This window comes from Sebastes fasciatus, chromosome 2 (assembly GCF_043250625.1).
Source record: "Sebastes fasciatus isolate fSebFas1 chromosome 2, fSebFas1.pri, whole genome shotgun sequence".
Lineage (NCBI taxonomy): Eukaryota > Metazoa > Chordata > Actinopteri > Perciformes > Sebastidae > Sebastes > Sebastes fasciatus.
In genome coordinates, this window is record NC_133796.1 from 42,317,401 (window position 1) to 42,335,305 (window position 17,905).

The 17,905-nt window shown below is 39.3% G+C and overlaps 1 protein-coding gene across 1 annotated transcript in view; it reads left to right on the forward strand.

The window, feature by feature from the left end:
• Positions 1 to 17,905, forward strand: part of LOC141761087 (uncharacterized) — a 48,495-nt gene that overhangs the window by 16,615 nt on the left and 13,975 nt on the right. Inside the window, exons 2-8 of the mRNA XM_074624317.1 lie at positions 2,636 to 2,776; positions 6,429 to 6,687; positions 8,904 to 9,040; positions 9,121 to 9,355; positions 12,235 to 12,351; positions 13,780 to 13,803; positions 13,936 to 13,977. Of these exons, the coding sequence (XP_074480418.1) occupies positions 2,636 to 2,776; positions 6,429 to 6,687; positions 8,904 to 9,040; positions 9,121 to 9,355; positions 12,235 to 12,351; positions 13,780 to 13,803; positions 13,936 to 13,977 (955 nt within the window). The remainder of the gene's footprint in view (positions 1 to 2,635; positions 2,777 to 6,428; positions 6,688 to 8,903; positions 9,041 to 9,120; positions 9,356 to 12,234; positions 12,352 to 13,779; positions 13,804 to 13,935; positions 13,978 to 17,905) is intronic.

Here is a 17,905-nt window from a genome sequence, read left to right on the forward strand (position 1 = left end):
GCCTGTTTCTGACAGAAAAGTATGGAGTTACTGAAGAACTCAATTTTGTACATAGCTTATTTTCTATTTTTTCACCTTTTGTAAATATTAAGCACTGATTGCACTTTGGGAGGCCGACATAATAAAAGGGACTAATACAACATTTTTCGACTATGCCAGTGTTTTCATGTTGTACAGACTTTTAAAGTAGAACCCCGCGACACTCATGTGACTCACAGAATACCGACAAGTCACGCGGTTGAAAGTCTTGTGTTTGTTTGAACCATCCATCCACCCCTTCCGCCCACCCATGGACTCTCACGCTATTGATACTACATCACTTGCTCCGACCATCGAATAACGACACGGGTTAGTGGAGTTAGTTGAAAGCCCGGTTCATCACATACTGTTGCTAAAGGGTGCCTTCGTGCGTCGGTTTCCAATGCCGAGGGTCACTTACCAACCGGCGGTATTTGACAAGTTGAGAGTGAAGATGGGTTTATATGGAGGTTTTTATTGGACTTTATTAGTTGTAATCCACAGAAGACAATCCACAAAATGTGTACCATGATTTCCAAATATTTCACTATCCACAAACATGTATCTTTGTATTTGTGTTGTGTAAAGTCACATCCACAAAAATAAATACATACAATACATAACTTACTCTGTAAATACGTATTTTAAGGTTTACGTGTAAAGTGATATATACGCATTTGCACATCCATTTCTACACGTGGAATGATATTTGCACATTTGCAGATCGCTTCCTGTGGATTTATGGGCCATGTGACTTTTGTAACTTTCCTCCTTATTGTTTACGGAATTTTGTCCGATTCGTACCACAGCAGATCTATAGATAATAGTTGTAAATCACAGAAGAAAATTCACAAATACGTACTATGTCCATGATCTACTAATATTTCACTACCCACAAACGTATTTTTGTATTTGTGTTGTTTAAAGTCACATCCACAAAAATACGGGGCGATTTGCAAATAAACATAACTTACTCTGTAAATATGTATTTTAATTCCACATAAAAATGTTATATGTATACATGTAGTAAAATGATATATGTGCATTTGCACATCCATTTCCCCACGCGGAATGAAATTTGCGCATTTGCAGATCGCTTCCTGTGCATTTATGGGCCACGTGATATTTGCAACTTCCCTCCTGTGTGGTTACGTAATTTTGTCCAATTCCTAGCGCATAGATCTGTAGAAACAATCTGTAAGTAAGAGATGCATTTACTGGCAGAAAGCTATAGAAGAAGATTCAGTTTGACCACCTAACCCAGACCTAACCAACAGCCTGGCTTCTGGAGGGGAAAGACGACGTGGAACATCTTTATTTAACGCGAGCCAGCGTCAGTGACAAAATCAGTTTGATTGCATTGTTTTCTATTAAAATATACCTGTATTAATGGGGCAGTCTAGCAGCAATCAAAGAAAACTTACCAGTTATATTCATTAAAGAAAGTTGATTTAATAAAAAAAAAAAAAGAAAGAAGACTGGCTCATTCAATCCGATGAATCACTTTATTCAAATTGAGAATTTTGTTTGAGGATTTTTTTTTGAGGGTCATAAAATATGATGACAGACATTCAAAGCTTCATCTGGAAACCTCAATAGAAGCTTTGAATGTAAAAGAAGATGACATCCGGTAGCCTAAAGCCCAAATTAAAATACAACGCAGCTTGTTTCTTTTTTGAAGCGATTTGAGTGGAGCCTTGAGCCCGGGGAGAGAAGGGAACAAAGCCAGTGGGACACACACAGCTTCCACTTTATGGGTATCCAACGAAGTACTCTATTGATATCGGTACCACTTTAAGGGTACTGGTACCCAGCCCTAGTGTTGGACCTCTTGTGGCTGAATCGAAGTAAATCTCTGCAGCCAGGTTCAACATCTGGTGGAAAGACTGAAACCAGAAGAGGAGGCTATTAAAGAAGCAGATTAATGCTCATGATTTTGAAATGAGATGTTCAAAAATCATATATGGTTGTAATGTTCGGGTGTCCACATACTTTTAGCTATGTAGTGTATCTGGAGTTTTAGTCCCTGGGGATTGAGGGATTTGGGGCAGCTGTGGAAGTAGAGGGGAAAAACTAACTTTATCTTAGTCATCATACTCAACATCTCTTTTCAAGTGATCAAGTAGCATCAAACAGATGGAAGCTGTGTGAATAACTAGTTTTGTTCATATTCCTGGCTGTCAGCCTTATGGACGATGAACTTGAGCTTTACTGATTATATTTAACCCATAAACCACTAATTGTAATAACTGTTATTACAAACTCATTCTGTGAAGCCAAATAATGTTCAAAACCAACAAAACAATTATTAAAATGTCTAACGATATGATGGGTTTTGAACTTGGGTTGAAGATTTCACTCAGTGTAACACTTCCATTGTGGCTGGATCAAGCAGATACAGAATATATAATGTATGTGATAACTGTCAAATTGTGTGAAGATAATTTTTTCTGACCTTAAAGCTACATAAGGAGGACAAACAGGGAAATTGTATGTTAAGACTGTTATGCTTGGAACCCATAGGATGTTAGCTGGCTCCTATAGGTTCTTAATTGGGTGTTTTGGGGGGTGTTTTAGGAGTGTGGTGACAGCTTGTTGGTGTCCATGTTGGTTGCAGTTTGACGGCCCAGCGGAGCCAGGAGGATGCTGAGGAGGTGGAGAGGGAGCGAAGGAGGAGAGCCAGGGAGACGCAGAGAGGAGAGTTGAGCCCCTCCTGGCCAGAGCCTCCCCAACACAACCACCTGGCACACAACACGGAGTGAGTACGACACACTTTACTCCTCTCCTCTCTTGTCGTAATGTGGCTGTAGATTCACTACAATCTCAGTCAAAGTGAAACAGGTAATAATATTCCAAAATATCTAAACAAATCTATATGACCGTAATATAGATTTGTTTCTAAATATAGGTTACTGTAAGTAAGTTTCCATCTCCCTGTCTATTTTCATTCATTTCAGTTTCATTCATGCATATAAAACAGTCTCTGAATAAACAGCGTCAACATCACAAAGGAATGTTTTTACTCTCACCTAAGTTAAAAAAAATAAGCAGTATTAACACTGTATTATTTTACACAAGTACCATTTCATAAGGGTTATGAGGTAGAACTAATGGCTTGTTAAAGGTTAATAAATTAACTATGAATGCTTTAAAGGAACTAGTGCAGTGCCCGTTTGGAGCGCGTGCCCGTTTGGAGCAGGCCGATTGCTTGCCTCCTGGTAGCCTCCCAGTATTGCTGCTTGCAGCGTTGTTGGGGGCTCGTGGCCATTCGGAGTGGGCAGCTTGCTTGTCTTTAACTGTCCTTAGCTCAGTTTGGGGCTGATAGATTTGAGTCTTGTGTTTTGAAGAGTTGGGGCGACCCATCTGTGTGTTTGTGTGAAACTCTCCTAGATGTTTACAGCTGAGTCTTCGTTATGCAGTGCTGATTACAGGGGAAAAGACTTGTTTGTTTGTGTGTAATCAGTAGGTTACACACTCCAGTGATGCTGCAGGTGAATTAGCTGAGAGGGCTGCTGTCCCTTCAGTTTCTGTTGGATCAGTCAGAGATATGATGTCTCACGAGGAGGAATATCCTCATCACCTGAGACTGTGAGCTGCTGAGCAGACTCATTTAGGGAAAATAGCAAATACTGCACTAACAAAAGTTGGTTTTGACAGAAGAGAATTTTCTGTGTTACAAAATCACTTTGCAACAAATGTGTTGAAAGATTCATGATTCATTTTTTTTTGCATTTCAGAAGTTATTTGCCAAAATATAAAACTATTCATAAATGGCTGTTAAATTGGTGTTATATCTAGGGGCGGGGAAAAAATTTATACAGGATAGTATCGCAATATTTTGTGTGCCGATATTGTATCGATACACAGACGTTAAGTATCGATCTTAAAGGGACTGTTTGTAACTTCTTACAAGTATAAATCATTGTGGGTCGGTGTCCCAGGCACGCTCGCGTGTAGCTACTCTGTTCAGACTCAGACTCCAACACAAACTACAGTGAAGCACCAAAACCTCTTGGTTGTATCTAGTGAAGCCCGTCTGTTAAACAGTATTGGCCGCGGTCGGAGGACGCGGGGGAGACCGTAGCTTTGGTCTCCAGGGCCGGACTCTCTGCTGTACTCTGCTCCTCTGCTCCTCTGCCTGCTTGCCTTCTCTCACACACCACGCTCGTTCTCACTTGCTCTTTCGCTTCACTCTCACATGCATGCTGCTCACTTCACACTGCAGAAGAGTTAGTTTAGCTCTGAGAATATCTAGTGAATGTACAGTGGACGTTTGTGCAGTAATAACTGCTGCAGCTCCTCCAGACCAACAGAGGTTTCCCGTGTCTTGTGAAGTGACGGGGATCCGCAGAGAGAAACGTTATCGTCTCCGACCAAACTCCGGTGTCTCCCCTGTTCCCTCCGGCCGCGGTCGGGAGGCTGAGGCAGGAAAAGCCAACACTAGGATCAGCATTGATTCATGGAGAGACCTTCGTCTGGTCAGCTAACATTACTGCCAAGCAGCTGAAATATAGAGTGATATTGTGCTTTTAGCTGACGTGTGTCGCCTCACTGTTTTGACGGATGCTCGCTTACATTCACGTAGCGCGTGCACACAGGTGAGCGCGAGCAACAGGACACTGACGTTTTTTGACTTAACGGCCAGGTGTCGCTGTTACAACCAATTTCTGATTCTTACAAACACTCCCTTTAAGTATTGTGATAATATCGTGTCGTGGGTTCTCTGGTGATCCCTACCCCTAATTATATCCCACCAAATTTCACTGAAATTTGTTCGATAGTTTTTGAGACACCCTGCTAACTAACAGACAGACATACAAACAGGACATGAAAATATAATCATAAACATCAGCGACATTTCAGAGGACACCAGTAGAAACTGTGTTTGCACCGTTCAGCCAACAATGGGACAAGATAGATTCCCTGTCAGCCGGAATTAAATGAAGGTTAAACACACACACACAGACATTTAGAAACCACTTGAATCTCTCTGAAGAAAACATCAGGCTTTAGGTGTTCAGTTAGTGCTGATGATGTCCAGTCTGCTGATCTGAGTGGACCAGGAACAGGAGGACTCAGTGACTCTCTCTTTATTGTTTCCATGGGCACCGTCTTTGTTGCCGTGGAGCCTGAAGCTGCAGGTCCTGTCTACCACCTGCCACCCGGCTCAACACGCCGCCCTGTGAGAATCCTTTGGGTGACATCGGAGATACTCAGTTACCTTGGTAAAAGAACCCAGCAGTGACAGGAAACAAACCCTTCTGCTGTTTTAAACCTTTTCAACGAGACACAAGAAGAACACGTCTGTGGCATCACTCGTCATTCAGATCAGAGTGTGATAGTCTGGGTCAATAAGGCAAATATGCTTCAAAAACTAGTGGTTCATGCAGTCGATTGTTGTCTCAAGCACAACTTAAATTGATCTCAGAGTGTGGGTCAGTCACTACAAACTCAATGTATGACTTAATTTTAGGAAACTTGCATTTTTAACAGAATATGTAACCCAGGTTGGGTTGTAACACATTACAAGTATTTAAATCACATGAATAATCTTACTGTACATTATGAAACACCTTTATTTAGCATCCAGGTACATTATACATTTTAAGGAGAATATGTTAAGACCATGATAGATAGATAGATAGATATATAGATAGATGGATAGATAGATAGATGGATAGATAGTTGTATGGATAGATAGATAGAAATAATGTTAAAAAATAAATGTAGCCATTAACCAATTTATATAATGTGACATGAATGTGAAATAAATTTGCTTCATTTATTTATCTTGGTATTAATTTCCTTATTTATTTACTCTCCTGTTTAGTTTTCCCTTTTATTTGTTTATGTATTTATTTTTATTAATTTTTAAATGTATTTCTTGCATTCATTTTTTATTTTTTATATTTATTTTTAAATGTGTGTATTTATTTATGTATTTATACATTTATATATCTATTTCTGCACAATTTCCCCTTTGCATTTCACCTCTTATTAATTTCCTCAAACTTATTTATTTATGTATCATTTTCTTTACACATTTTTTTATGCATTTCTGCCTCATTATCTAAATGAGAGGTTTGTAGAGAAGAAAAATAAAACAGACAAATCAATTTATGTCACATTTTATCAATTAATTAATGGCTACATTTATTTTTAATATTAATTTTGCTCCATTTATTTATTTATCAAGTCATTTATTTAGATTTTGGCAGGTTCCCTTTCTCATGTGTTTGTCAAGATTCAGACTGAAAGGTTCATCAAGGCTCAGAAATGTAGCTTTGGTTTCACTAATTCAAGCTAGAAAGTACCTTCAATCACTCCTCTGTACCACTGACATCATGGTTGTACAACGTCTGCATTTCTTCAAAATAAAACAAAACAGTTTTCCACTTGGTTCTCCTTAGGCTGAACGAGGAGCTGGAGCCCAGATGCTGCCTGGTTCTGGAGGAGGACGAGGGCTTCAGCGACTGGAGTCACAGGTTGGAGAATCGTACTGAGCAGGAGGTGCAGGACAACTGCAGGACCCGGGTGCAGAGACCTTCAACACAACAGTGGAAACCAGAGCCCAAAGAGAAGAAACAGCAGGAGGGTGAAGAAGAGGAGGGATGTGAGCCAGAACGAAGCAGTTGGTCACAGGAAGCTTCAACGACACCTCCAGAGAAGGTACACCGCCACCTAACAGAACAATACAGCCAATACTGGGGCTTTCAGGTGGATCTTGTCTGTATTGTTCTGGATCTGTCCCAGTCAATTTGGCCCATGTCTCACCACGTCAACATTTTAGAGGAGACACTACAGGTGAATAGGGTAAAAAAAATGAACTAATTGATATCACCATGAAACTTCCCCAGTTGATTACTTTCATTAAGACGGTTGTTTTTATTGAATTACAAGTTTTCTGAAATTTCATGTCCTAAATATGCAAATGAGGCATTATCCAATGATAACTTTTGTTGACTTTAGGAGAAATCTAGAGACGCAAATTAACAAGTAGTGAAATAAACACCTAAATGTATATTTTGGATGTTTTCTTTCCACTAGTCTGAAAGAAGACTGTTATGGAATCAAAATAACCCTAAACAAATATCCATTGTATCAGGATGAATTGTAAAACCTAGAGGGGGGGTTTTACTATAAGCTTTTTGGGGATTCTTACCCCTCCTGCACAGTCTCTGCTTTTGTTTTTTATCACTTCCTTTTGTGCTAATAACTAACTAACTAGCTAACTAACAAAACAAATCTCAAAATTGAATAGGGCATGAAAAACAATGTTTTTTGCCTGAGGTGTCGTGCCTTCAAATTATTTTTCAAATGTGGCTTTCTCAGTCGGTTTCGAGATGATATTACGATCTTTTTCTATCGCGCTGCAAAAAATTGTTTTTGGCTGGACCGCAGAGGGCCAGCCCTACAAACGCAAAAGTCTGTCACTGAGTGATGAAGTTACAGGATTGGTCGGCCGACGGTTGGAGTTTACTCATTGGCCGTTGTTCTTTCAAAATGAAAAGGCGGGAACAGTCCTCTGTTTACGTTTTCAGGGGGGCATGTCAGCGGTTCCACTCACCAGCGTGAGTGCTCCTCTATCGGCGCATTTCCACCAGATCCTGTGATGGATAGCGTCTCAACGCTTTCCATTCATTTCCAATGGAAAGCAGGAGAAGCCAACACATAGCTTAAATCAAAATACATAGCTTCATAACAACACATTCTGAACTAATTTTTTAAAGGGATGGGGTTGGGGGACAGGGGATGTTCAGGGGTAGATAAAAAGTCAACAATTTATGCCACATAGACGTGGAGTACATCATCTGAAAGCTGTGAACCTGAAAATGAATTTGAGCTCGGCAGCTCAGCACTGTGTGTCAAGTTGTTCTAGTCATTAATGAGAAGTAAAAATGTATTAATAAATTAAGTAATTAATCACACCTTTAAAAAATAAAGAGGGAACAAACCTGTTTGTGATCTTCTGACATCTGATCTAATCAGCTTGAATACACCTTGGAAATCACCAAGACTCATAAAACCAGTTTTCTGCAACTCTTTATGGAATATTAAGTGCCTATTTGGCAGCCATTCTGAAAAATGGCCCCAAATTTGCAGCACCCCGATATCTATATCTTTTCAAAAACATATAAACCTACATCTGTGCCAAATGTGTTGCTTTTATCGCAAAATACAGAGTTGTGCTTAACTGCCTCGCTAATACTTGGTTTTGACCGAGTCTTTATTGCAATCCAACAAGCCCTGAGAGTTTCACTGGGTCGGGTATCTGTTGTTTTCTGAATAACTATTTTCAGTTTGAAATGCGCTGACAACCACTGAATGGATTACCATGAAATGTGGCTCTGACATTCATGTTCCCCCTTCAGGATGAATTGAACTTTGGTGATCCTGACTTTTCATCTAGAACCACCATTAGGTCAAATATAAATTTTTCCAAAAACAATAATTAGCTACATGCTACTGTACACTAAGATGGTTAAAATGGTTAGCATTATACCTGCATGTTGATGTTAACATAGTACCGCTGTGCCGAAGAACTTCACAGAGCTGCTAACATGGCTGTCAACTCTTAGTGTTGTTTAAATATTCAATATGAAAGTGAAGGCAATAATCATGACTATTTACTTATTTGTTTCTACTTCAACCTTCTATTAATCATTTATTTACACTGGGAAAGAACACAATAATTCTCAGGCAATATCAAGCTTCAAACTCTGTTATATATGATTCCATGAAGATGAAAACTTTCCAAGCTCAATATTTAATATTAACCTGTAGCTGAAGTTAATACTTTTTAACTTCTGTACCTTTCTGGCCCCATACTTTCATATTATCATGTAGAGTAATATGTTACCTGCTTTCTTTTGGTTCATTTTTAGACTTCCAGCAGCAGAAAGGAAGTCAGGACGTCATACAGCTCAACGGTCTTCCTGTCGCAGGACGCCAGGCTGCAGCACGCCACAGGCCAACCAGCAGACAGGACTTCCTACCTAGTGGCCGGGACAATGAGGCCACGGTGTGTTCTCCACTCATTGTCTGGTTTTATCTCTATTTTCTTTCCCACTTTATCAACCAGTTAAAACATTTCCTCCACAGTGGAGTGGCCTGCAGGGTGGATGGGGAGGTGCAGCAGGAGCAGGAGGAGGAGGTCCAGGCTGCTCTGCAGAGGGAGTGGAGGCCAGCAGAAACCCGACAGAGCCCCAGAGATGAAGATGATCAGGAGGAAGAAGAACTGAGCTTCACACATGAAGAGAAGGAAGATCTCCACCTCAGGATGGAGGGGAGACACAGGGAGGAGGAGGAAGAGGAGGAGCACAACATACCAGACAAGGTTTGCTTTCCAATAATACTGCTACTCTTACTACTACTGTACTACCTCTACTGCTACTGTACTATTACAGTACCTGTATTGTTTGCCCCCCGACCTAAAGATGACATTTGTCAGTTGGTTCGTCTTTCCATCGTCTATCATCTTAGTGCACTACAAATTAATTTTTGAAAATACCATCCAAATTGGTTATTAAATTAATTATTTTATAAACTATACTCTAATTATTTTGGAGACTGGACTTTTTGTCATGTTGGAATTTCTTGTTGACCAACACTTTAGTCCATGGCAGGGTATCTTGAAAACTGATGAATTGTTGTCATGGGATGTGAATTTACAGGGGGACCCAAACGCAGACTGACAGGCAGAAAAGGTAGTTTTTAAATAAAATCAAGCTTTAATAAATCCAGCTGAATAATCCAAACAACAAAAACAACCAGGCATCAAGAAAAACAAAAAAAATGCATGGAGGGGAACAAAGAACAAAAAACAAATCCAACAAACAACAAAAACACAAACTGAGAACAAAACCAAAAATCACCAACCAGGGGAACATGAGGAACACCAGGATCAGGTCAGGAGGTAACAAGCAAAACGGAGGACCAGTTAGAATGGGGCTGAAGCGACAAACGAACCGACAAAGACAGAGGGGAACACACAGGCCTAAATACAAGACGGTGATTAAACACAAGTGAAACAAATCAGGGCGGGGCAGACAATCAACAAAGGCGGGAAAACAAACAAAGGTAGGAAGTAAAACCAGACAAGACACAGGAGGAGTGAATTACAAAATAAAACAGGAAACACTGGAATGAGATAATATAAAAGAAACCAAGCCCAACACAAACCAAAATCACATTAACATAACTAATAACGAGAGACAATCTAAACTTATAACAAAGAGAAAAAAGTTCAATGCTCTGGCACAGCCAGAACATGACAATTGTGCTGTATATATTAATGGTGTTTTTGTTCACTAGGTGATCTTTCTTCAGGCACCTCAATCACACAAAATGTATACTTAAATTATTATATTTATATTTATTCTATTTATACACCATACTGTATATAAGAAACTCTAATGGTGAAAGTCGGTGTTACCGGTTTTACTTTTTTTATTACTCGCCCACCACCCCAAGAGTCGTTTTCCTTTTTTATAGAAATAAAACCCATTTAGTTAATTTGCACATATCAGCGCCCATGTTCATCAAATTTTTAAAATGTATTTGTACAATACTAAGCGTGTTATCAATACATAGTTGGATGATGGACGCTACAATTAAGTTTTTATAAACTTCATGAGCATTATTCAGCATTATACTCAGGCTAAACTATCATTTCTGCTCAGATTTTTCAATCCGTTGGGCAGATTGCCATGAGATTTGTTGAGCACATTCAGACTTCCAAGCAGATAAACTTTTTTGATAATAAAGGTGCCCTTTGTTTTTAACAAAGTTTCTATTTACATTCAGTGTTACCTACCAAAACACACTGCATGCATAATCAACAACAAACATGTTGAATCAATTTCCTTCCTCATAAAACATTAGCAAAATGTATTTTATTAAAAGTTTGAGATGCACTTTGTTTATATCCATGTTTACTAGCTCTTCTCTACTCTTGCTGACGCATTGATGCATTTCTTGGCGCATTACTTCCACATGTAGATCAGTGGAATAGTGTGAAACCATCGTCAGGAATGTGGATCGCGTCACCCGCTTGCACATGCATGAGCATCATCGTGCATGCAAACAAGTTAAACAGGGACTCATTCTTAAAAACATTGCTCCATATAAAACATTGGAACAGCGTGCCTGAATTAGTGATATCTTTTGAAATCATTTCTCAAAACTTATCTTTTAAAAAAAAAATCTTTAATGATGCCAGCACTAGTTTTCATGTCTTTTCTGTTTTATTGTTATTCATATTTTTATCTTATATTACTCTTGAGTATTTTATTCCATTTTAATTTTGTATCATTTTAATTGTCTGATTTTATCTGCCTCATTGCAGTCATGAAATGATTTAATACTGGTTCAACCATGTAAAGCATTTTGTGACTTTATTTTAAAAAGTGCTGAATAAAGTTTCTTTTATTTTCTTTAGTTTTATTTTACTTTATTATAGCACAGCAGGGTACCTTTAATGTCCACATGTGCCTCCATCAGGACAAACTTATTTTTCTTTTTCCCTGTTAAAAGGGTTGTTTTGGTAGTGAAGGACAGAGGGTGTTGTATCTTGTACAGATTGTAAAGCCCCCTGAGGCAAATTTGGGATTTGGGATTTTGGGTGAAACAAATAAAATTGACTTGACTTGACTTTACCTTCAAGACTGGATCTCTAAAATGTGGCCTCGAGTAGGAATTTAAACTTTTACTCTTATTATTCATAAACACTTCTACTATTAAGCAGTAGTGTGCTGCTGACATAATAGCAAAGTTTTGTTTCTCCCAGCGTGTCATAAAACATATAATCAAACACATGCGTGACTTTTAGAATTTGGCTTCAAATCTGAAAGTAATAAAGCCAAAGAATGCAGCTTTGGCTCGCTGGCTGCAGAAATGAGGCGCGCAGCCTGACGAAAGCAGCAATGATGTAAGATGTTGTAACAAATTCCTACTTTTAGCATCAGGGGTTTGCCAGTGTTTTATAGTCTTTTGCCACCAGGTAATGCAGTAAAGGTGAGCAGCGTGAACACCTTTTAAAGGTTTTAACCAAAGAAAAAAACTGTACTTGAGATTTTACTTTTCAACACAATAAGACAGCTACAGTATGATATTTTTATACCGAGTTATGATTGACTGCTTATGAAATGGTAACATTTGTTGACATTCGTATGCTTGTGTTATCCTAGAGGTTCATGTATGTTTGTGTTGTTCTAGAGATCAGTGGAGAGCAGGAGGAGTGAGGAGGTGAGCAGAAGATCTGCAGCTTCTCTTTGCTGCAGCAGCGAAAGCGAGGAGCTGCTAAACTACGGCCCCATGAGCCCAACATTCAAGGTATCTCATCAAACCAAAGGGGGTTTGTACAGTAAAGTTTTCCAGATTCTAATAGCATTGAAATGAACACCAGCATCAATAAGTGACTGTAGTGGAGATGACCGGCACTCCCTGTCTCACAATGCTTTTGTTTCACCAAATTAAAAGAGTTCATTTCAGTTAGGTTTAGTTAGTTCAAGTACTTCATTTTAAAGCTGCCATTTTGCAGCAGCATTTAACAACCTAGTTGAACAATTGATAATCAGCCTTTTCTAATGCAGTTAATTCCTCCACATGCTGTAAAATTCAGCAGCCGACTTAGGGCTGTCACGAGAACTGATACTTCCGTACCAAGACGATCCCAAAATTCTGAAAACGTGAAGGTACTCATTTTTTTACAGTACCGTGGGTACAGTCAGGGCTCAAGACTAACGGCGTCCCGGGGACAATAGTGAGTTTACTGCTTCCCAAATACATTTACTATCGATATGTCCAGGGGACGCACCGCATTTTTTCCCTGATAATGCGACATTGTGAACAATAAATCCAGTTTGAAATCGTCAGGGAGAGATCTAGTTAACGTTACCTGTTAGCAGCCAGTAAGCAGCACAGTCCTGCACGGAGCTAACAGCTAACGTTAACGGAAGGTGTCGTTGATTTACATTATGATGTATTCAGACTCTATTCAGTAAAAATGAGGGTGAATTGGGTGAATGTTATCATGATGTGTTTAAATGTAATCTTGTAACATATAGTTTTTGGGAAAAAAACTTGAACAAATACAGTTGTTTGACAGCAATATAAAATAGGTATTAGGGAGGGAATTATGACCTGTTTAACTTCCTGACAAATAACTGTATGCAAACCGTAATAAAGGAGTGGATGTGGAAGTAAATGGTATTTATTGTTTTACTTTTTGTTTTTTACCGTGGTATCAAATTGGTATTGAGAATCGTTGAATTTCACTGGTATTGATATTGACTACTACATTTCTGGTATCGTGACATCCCGACAGCCAAAATAGGAACCCTGAAAAGGACTAACTGATGTTCAGACAAGCACAATGTCCAGATTTGATATCTGTATTTTCCTTGATAACACAGTTGCATAGTGCATGATTTAATTTCAGTAAAGTGAAGTAAAGTAAAATACTTCCTCGAAAACTACATTTCCCATTAATCCAATTGTTTCCTGTTGCAATGAGGATGTTGCCAGTTAGTTCTGGAAGAATACTACCTTCTTCTCATTTTATGTTTTAAAACAATTGTGCAGATTTGGAATTGGATCAGGGATTGAGGTCAGCCTCAGAGGCTGCCAGTCATCGAAGTGATGGCGTCACTAATGCTTCTAAATGAATGTGATGATTATGATTACTGATGGTGAAATTATTTAGTGCTGTGTCATGTTAACCACGCTGTGTTTCTTTCATGTTACCTGCTGTTCCTCCAGAAACTCCTCATTCAGTTTTACCCAGTAAGTCCTGTGCATGTGTAAGCTGACTGTTTGAACTGAGGTTGATTTTACACTTTACATTTCTGCATATCAGAGTTGTACCTCATTTAGTCTGAGCTGCTGGAGCCTGCAGTAATCTGTGTCTCTTTACAGGATGAAGTGAACAGCAGAGTCTCAACAGACGGTAAATGCACGGTGAGTGCTGCTGTAGACGAGTTTCAGGGTCAAAGGTCAGCAGCTGCAATAAGATTAAAGATGTTGCAGGTCAATTCTGCAACTCTCTGCTTCTGTTGTTGTCTTTTTGGCAGAATCAATGAATGATTTATGCTTTATGAATGATGCAGAGTGATAATTGTAGGTTAAGATGGCATAATGTTGTATGAGAATACCCATGCACCCGGGAGTTTGCTATATGTCACAGACTTTATGAAACAGAAGACTGCTTCAGTCAAAAGTCTGTTATCCTGTACACTAGTAGAAAGAGAGGTACACCACTATTACGGAATTTACGGTAATGGATCCCCGTGAGCAGGGAATCGGCCGAGAAAATGAAACCGTGTTACGGTGGACAATCGCCTCGAAAACTAGTTAAAAGCAGCCGGATGATCTACGAGTACTGGATCTGAGTGAGAAAACAATTTGGATGTTACACGCTGAACATTTATAGGTGTGGATCGATCAGATGACTTTGAGTCACGCCAGTTCTTGCCGTGAGGGATCCGTAAATATGTTATCTCTGACTGAATACTGAATGGGTTGATCATGATACATTGATATTGAAGCTACCAAAACGTATGACAACATTTCCTCGATGGTGATATTTTGTCGCGGTAAGATGAGGCTCGTGAACTCTAGGTCGTTACCTTGAGATAAAGAGCGGCTTGAGGTGGAATGAATGTAACCAGATCATATGAGACTGGAGTGATGTTTGCTGGATTTAACCAGAGACTGCGAGTGCGATCGTTTGTAGCCCGGAGTTGCAGATGAGGCTGCCTGAGCAGTGAAACAAGAGGGAGAAGAAATTCTTTTGCTGTGGATCAGACGTCGCTTGTTACTACCACCAGACTGATAAAAAGGTAACGTGAACGATTTGCCATTTGCATTGAGTAGCACTGAAATGACAACTGACAGCAGTAGAGAGGAGAACAGTTTTAAAATGTGATTGCAACGATATGATTGGCTCATGGAGAGTGTGGTAGAATCTGTTTGGTTATCTAAGAATGAACCACCCACAGTCAGCTGATAGAGTAGGAACCAGTGAGAGAGAGACAGGAAGGTTGTGAATGAGAGAGAGTGTTAAGAGGGTCTTCCTGTCTGAACTTTCGCAGAATTAGGAACCTAACCATGGATATGTTCAATGGCAAGGGAGGTATGTAGGAAGGAAATATGGTGTTGGGATTTCAATGCACACAGCAGCTTACGCGGTAGTAATCACACGTAAAGTAATGGAACTACAGTGGAAGAACTATTGGAAGAAAGGCCTGTCTTAATAATGGAAGAGGCACAAGAATAAATGTGAGTAGGGGTACAGTCTCATGTTTAGATCTTACAATGGTGTCACGTAGTTTGGTGAGTGTTTGCGTTAAGGAAGATTCAACTCTAGGAAGTGATCATTTCCCAGTTCTCACTATAGTAAATACAAACGTATGTATGCAGGAAGGGAGCACAAATACAAGTTGGTGTTTTTGCAAGGCTGACTGGGAGAAGTTTAGGATATGTTGTGAGGAGTCAGCACGCTTGGTAACATTAGAAGGAAGCATAGAGGAATGTACAAGTCAAGTTATGGAACATATGATGAATGCTGCAAAATTGAGTGTGCCAAAAGGAACAATACAGGGTAGGAAGAAAGTGGTACCTTGGTGGAATGAGGAATGCAGCATAGCTGTTAGAGAACGAAACAAGGCTTTCAGAGCTTTGAGGAAAAACATTTCACAAGAGAATCTCATTGTGTATCAAAGGAAAAGGGCAGTGGCTCGTAGAACAGTCAAATATACCAAAAAGAGGACTTGGAGAGAATTCTGTTCCCCTATTGGCAGAGGAGTGAAGATAGGTGATGTCTGGTCCATGTTTAAACAAATGAGTGGGAAAAGGAAGTCAGTTAAAATTCCAGCATTGATTGATGGAGAGAAGATGGCAGTATCGATAAAGAGAAGACGGATGTGTTAGGTAAGGCATTTGCTGCAGTGCATATAGTGGGGAGCACCTTGATGATATAGTGTACATAGGAAGAGCGTGTGCTTAGAGAGAATGAAAATGTGAGAGAGAAGAGAGAGGATGATATGTCAACTCTGGATGTGAATTTACAATGGCAGAGCTCAAAATAGCCTTGAAAGATTCTGGATATACAGCCCCAGGACAAGACCAGTTATGTTATGCCATGTTTAGACAGCTACCAGTGGAATCATTTAAGTTAGTGTTGAGACTCTTTAATACAATCTGGACGGAGGGCAGTCATACCAAGTTGTTGGAAAAGGGCAGTAATATTACCATTCAACAAGCCAGGGAAAGATCCTGCTAATCCTGGTAGTTATAGGCCCATAGCGTTGACATCTCACTTATGCTAACGGTTGGGGAAGATAATAGTACATTAATGTATGTATTGGAACAGAGAGGGTTAGTGAGTAATGTTCAGTGTGGATTTAGAAAAGGTCGATCTACAATAGATGCTCTAGTTAGAGTAACTAAGGTAGAAAAGACACTCAAAATGAAAGAGGTTATGACAGTAGTCTATTTCGATATAGAAAACGCATCTGATTGGATGTGGAGGGAAGGGCTGCTTATCAAGCTCAGTAAAATGGGTATTAGAGAAAGGTTGTATAATTGGATAATGGACTTTTTAGCAGACAGGAAATTTAGAGTCAAGGTTGGAACAGAAGTATTTAAGGATTACAATATAGAAAGTGGTATCCCTCAGGTTGTTTAACATAATGATAAATTATATATTTGAAAATTTAGATGGATGCATCAAATCAGCGATATATGCAGATGATGGGACAATATGGCTGAGGGGAAGAAATGTGCCATATGTGATGGAAAATGGGAAGGTGGAGAAATGGTCATATGAGTGGGGATTCAAAATGTCAACAAATAAGTCTTGTTATAGACTCTTGCGGGAGGTGTCATATCACTCAGCAGAGAGTGCCTATTAAGTTGGTATTGTTATCCCCGCCCCCTACACATTAGCCATGCCCCCTTTTCATAAATCATGAACCGTTTGTCATAGACTCTTCTGGGAGGTGTCATATCACTCAGCAGAGAGTACCTGTTTCATTGGTTAAGGTTTTGCCCGCCCCCTACACATTAGCCACGCCCCCTTTCTTAACTCGTGAACCGTTTGTCGTAGAGTGTTTTGGCAGGCGTCAAGACGCTCATCAGAGATTCGGTTTTGCCGTGCCCGGCCGTGTCAGTCGGCGTTCCGCCGGTACCCCCGACGCCTAAGGGGGGGGGCGAGGGCCCGTTCATTGCTGCTCGCAGCTTTAATTATTATTATTATTATTATTATTACTACTATTATTATTATTATTATTATTATGTTATCATTATTTAGGTATTTATTCCATTATATTTTTATATTATTTTTTATTTTATTTGCATCTTTGTAGAAATATTTTATTCCTGGTTCAACCATGTAAAGCACTTTGTTTTGAAAAATGCTGTATGAATATGGTTTATTATTATTATTATTATTATTATTATTATTATTATTATTATTATTATTATTATTATTATTATTATCTCCACATTATGTCATTCAAAGCTTGGTCATGTAATCAGACACAGAGTCTCTTCTACCAGTCTTTGGGCAAATATAGAAAATGTCTGCTAATGTGATAAAACTGGAGCCTGCCTCTTCAAACAGGATTACCACATCAGCTGGAAAGCAGAATAAAGTAACACCTTGAACAGCTCATTTTAATTTAGACTATGTTCCCAGATTTTAGGGGTTTTCTCAAACCAGTGAGAGAATATACTGTAAGTTTCTACCTTGCTCTGTGAAAAAAAATACAGACTTTGCGCCAGTTTCTCTGTCTGAACTGCAGCCTGTGTTACTGTTTACTCATTTACAAGTGTGTGTTATCAGGATAATTCCTGTGACTTTTAGCCATTGATTGTCTTTATTCTT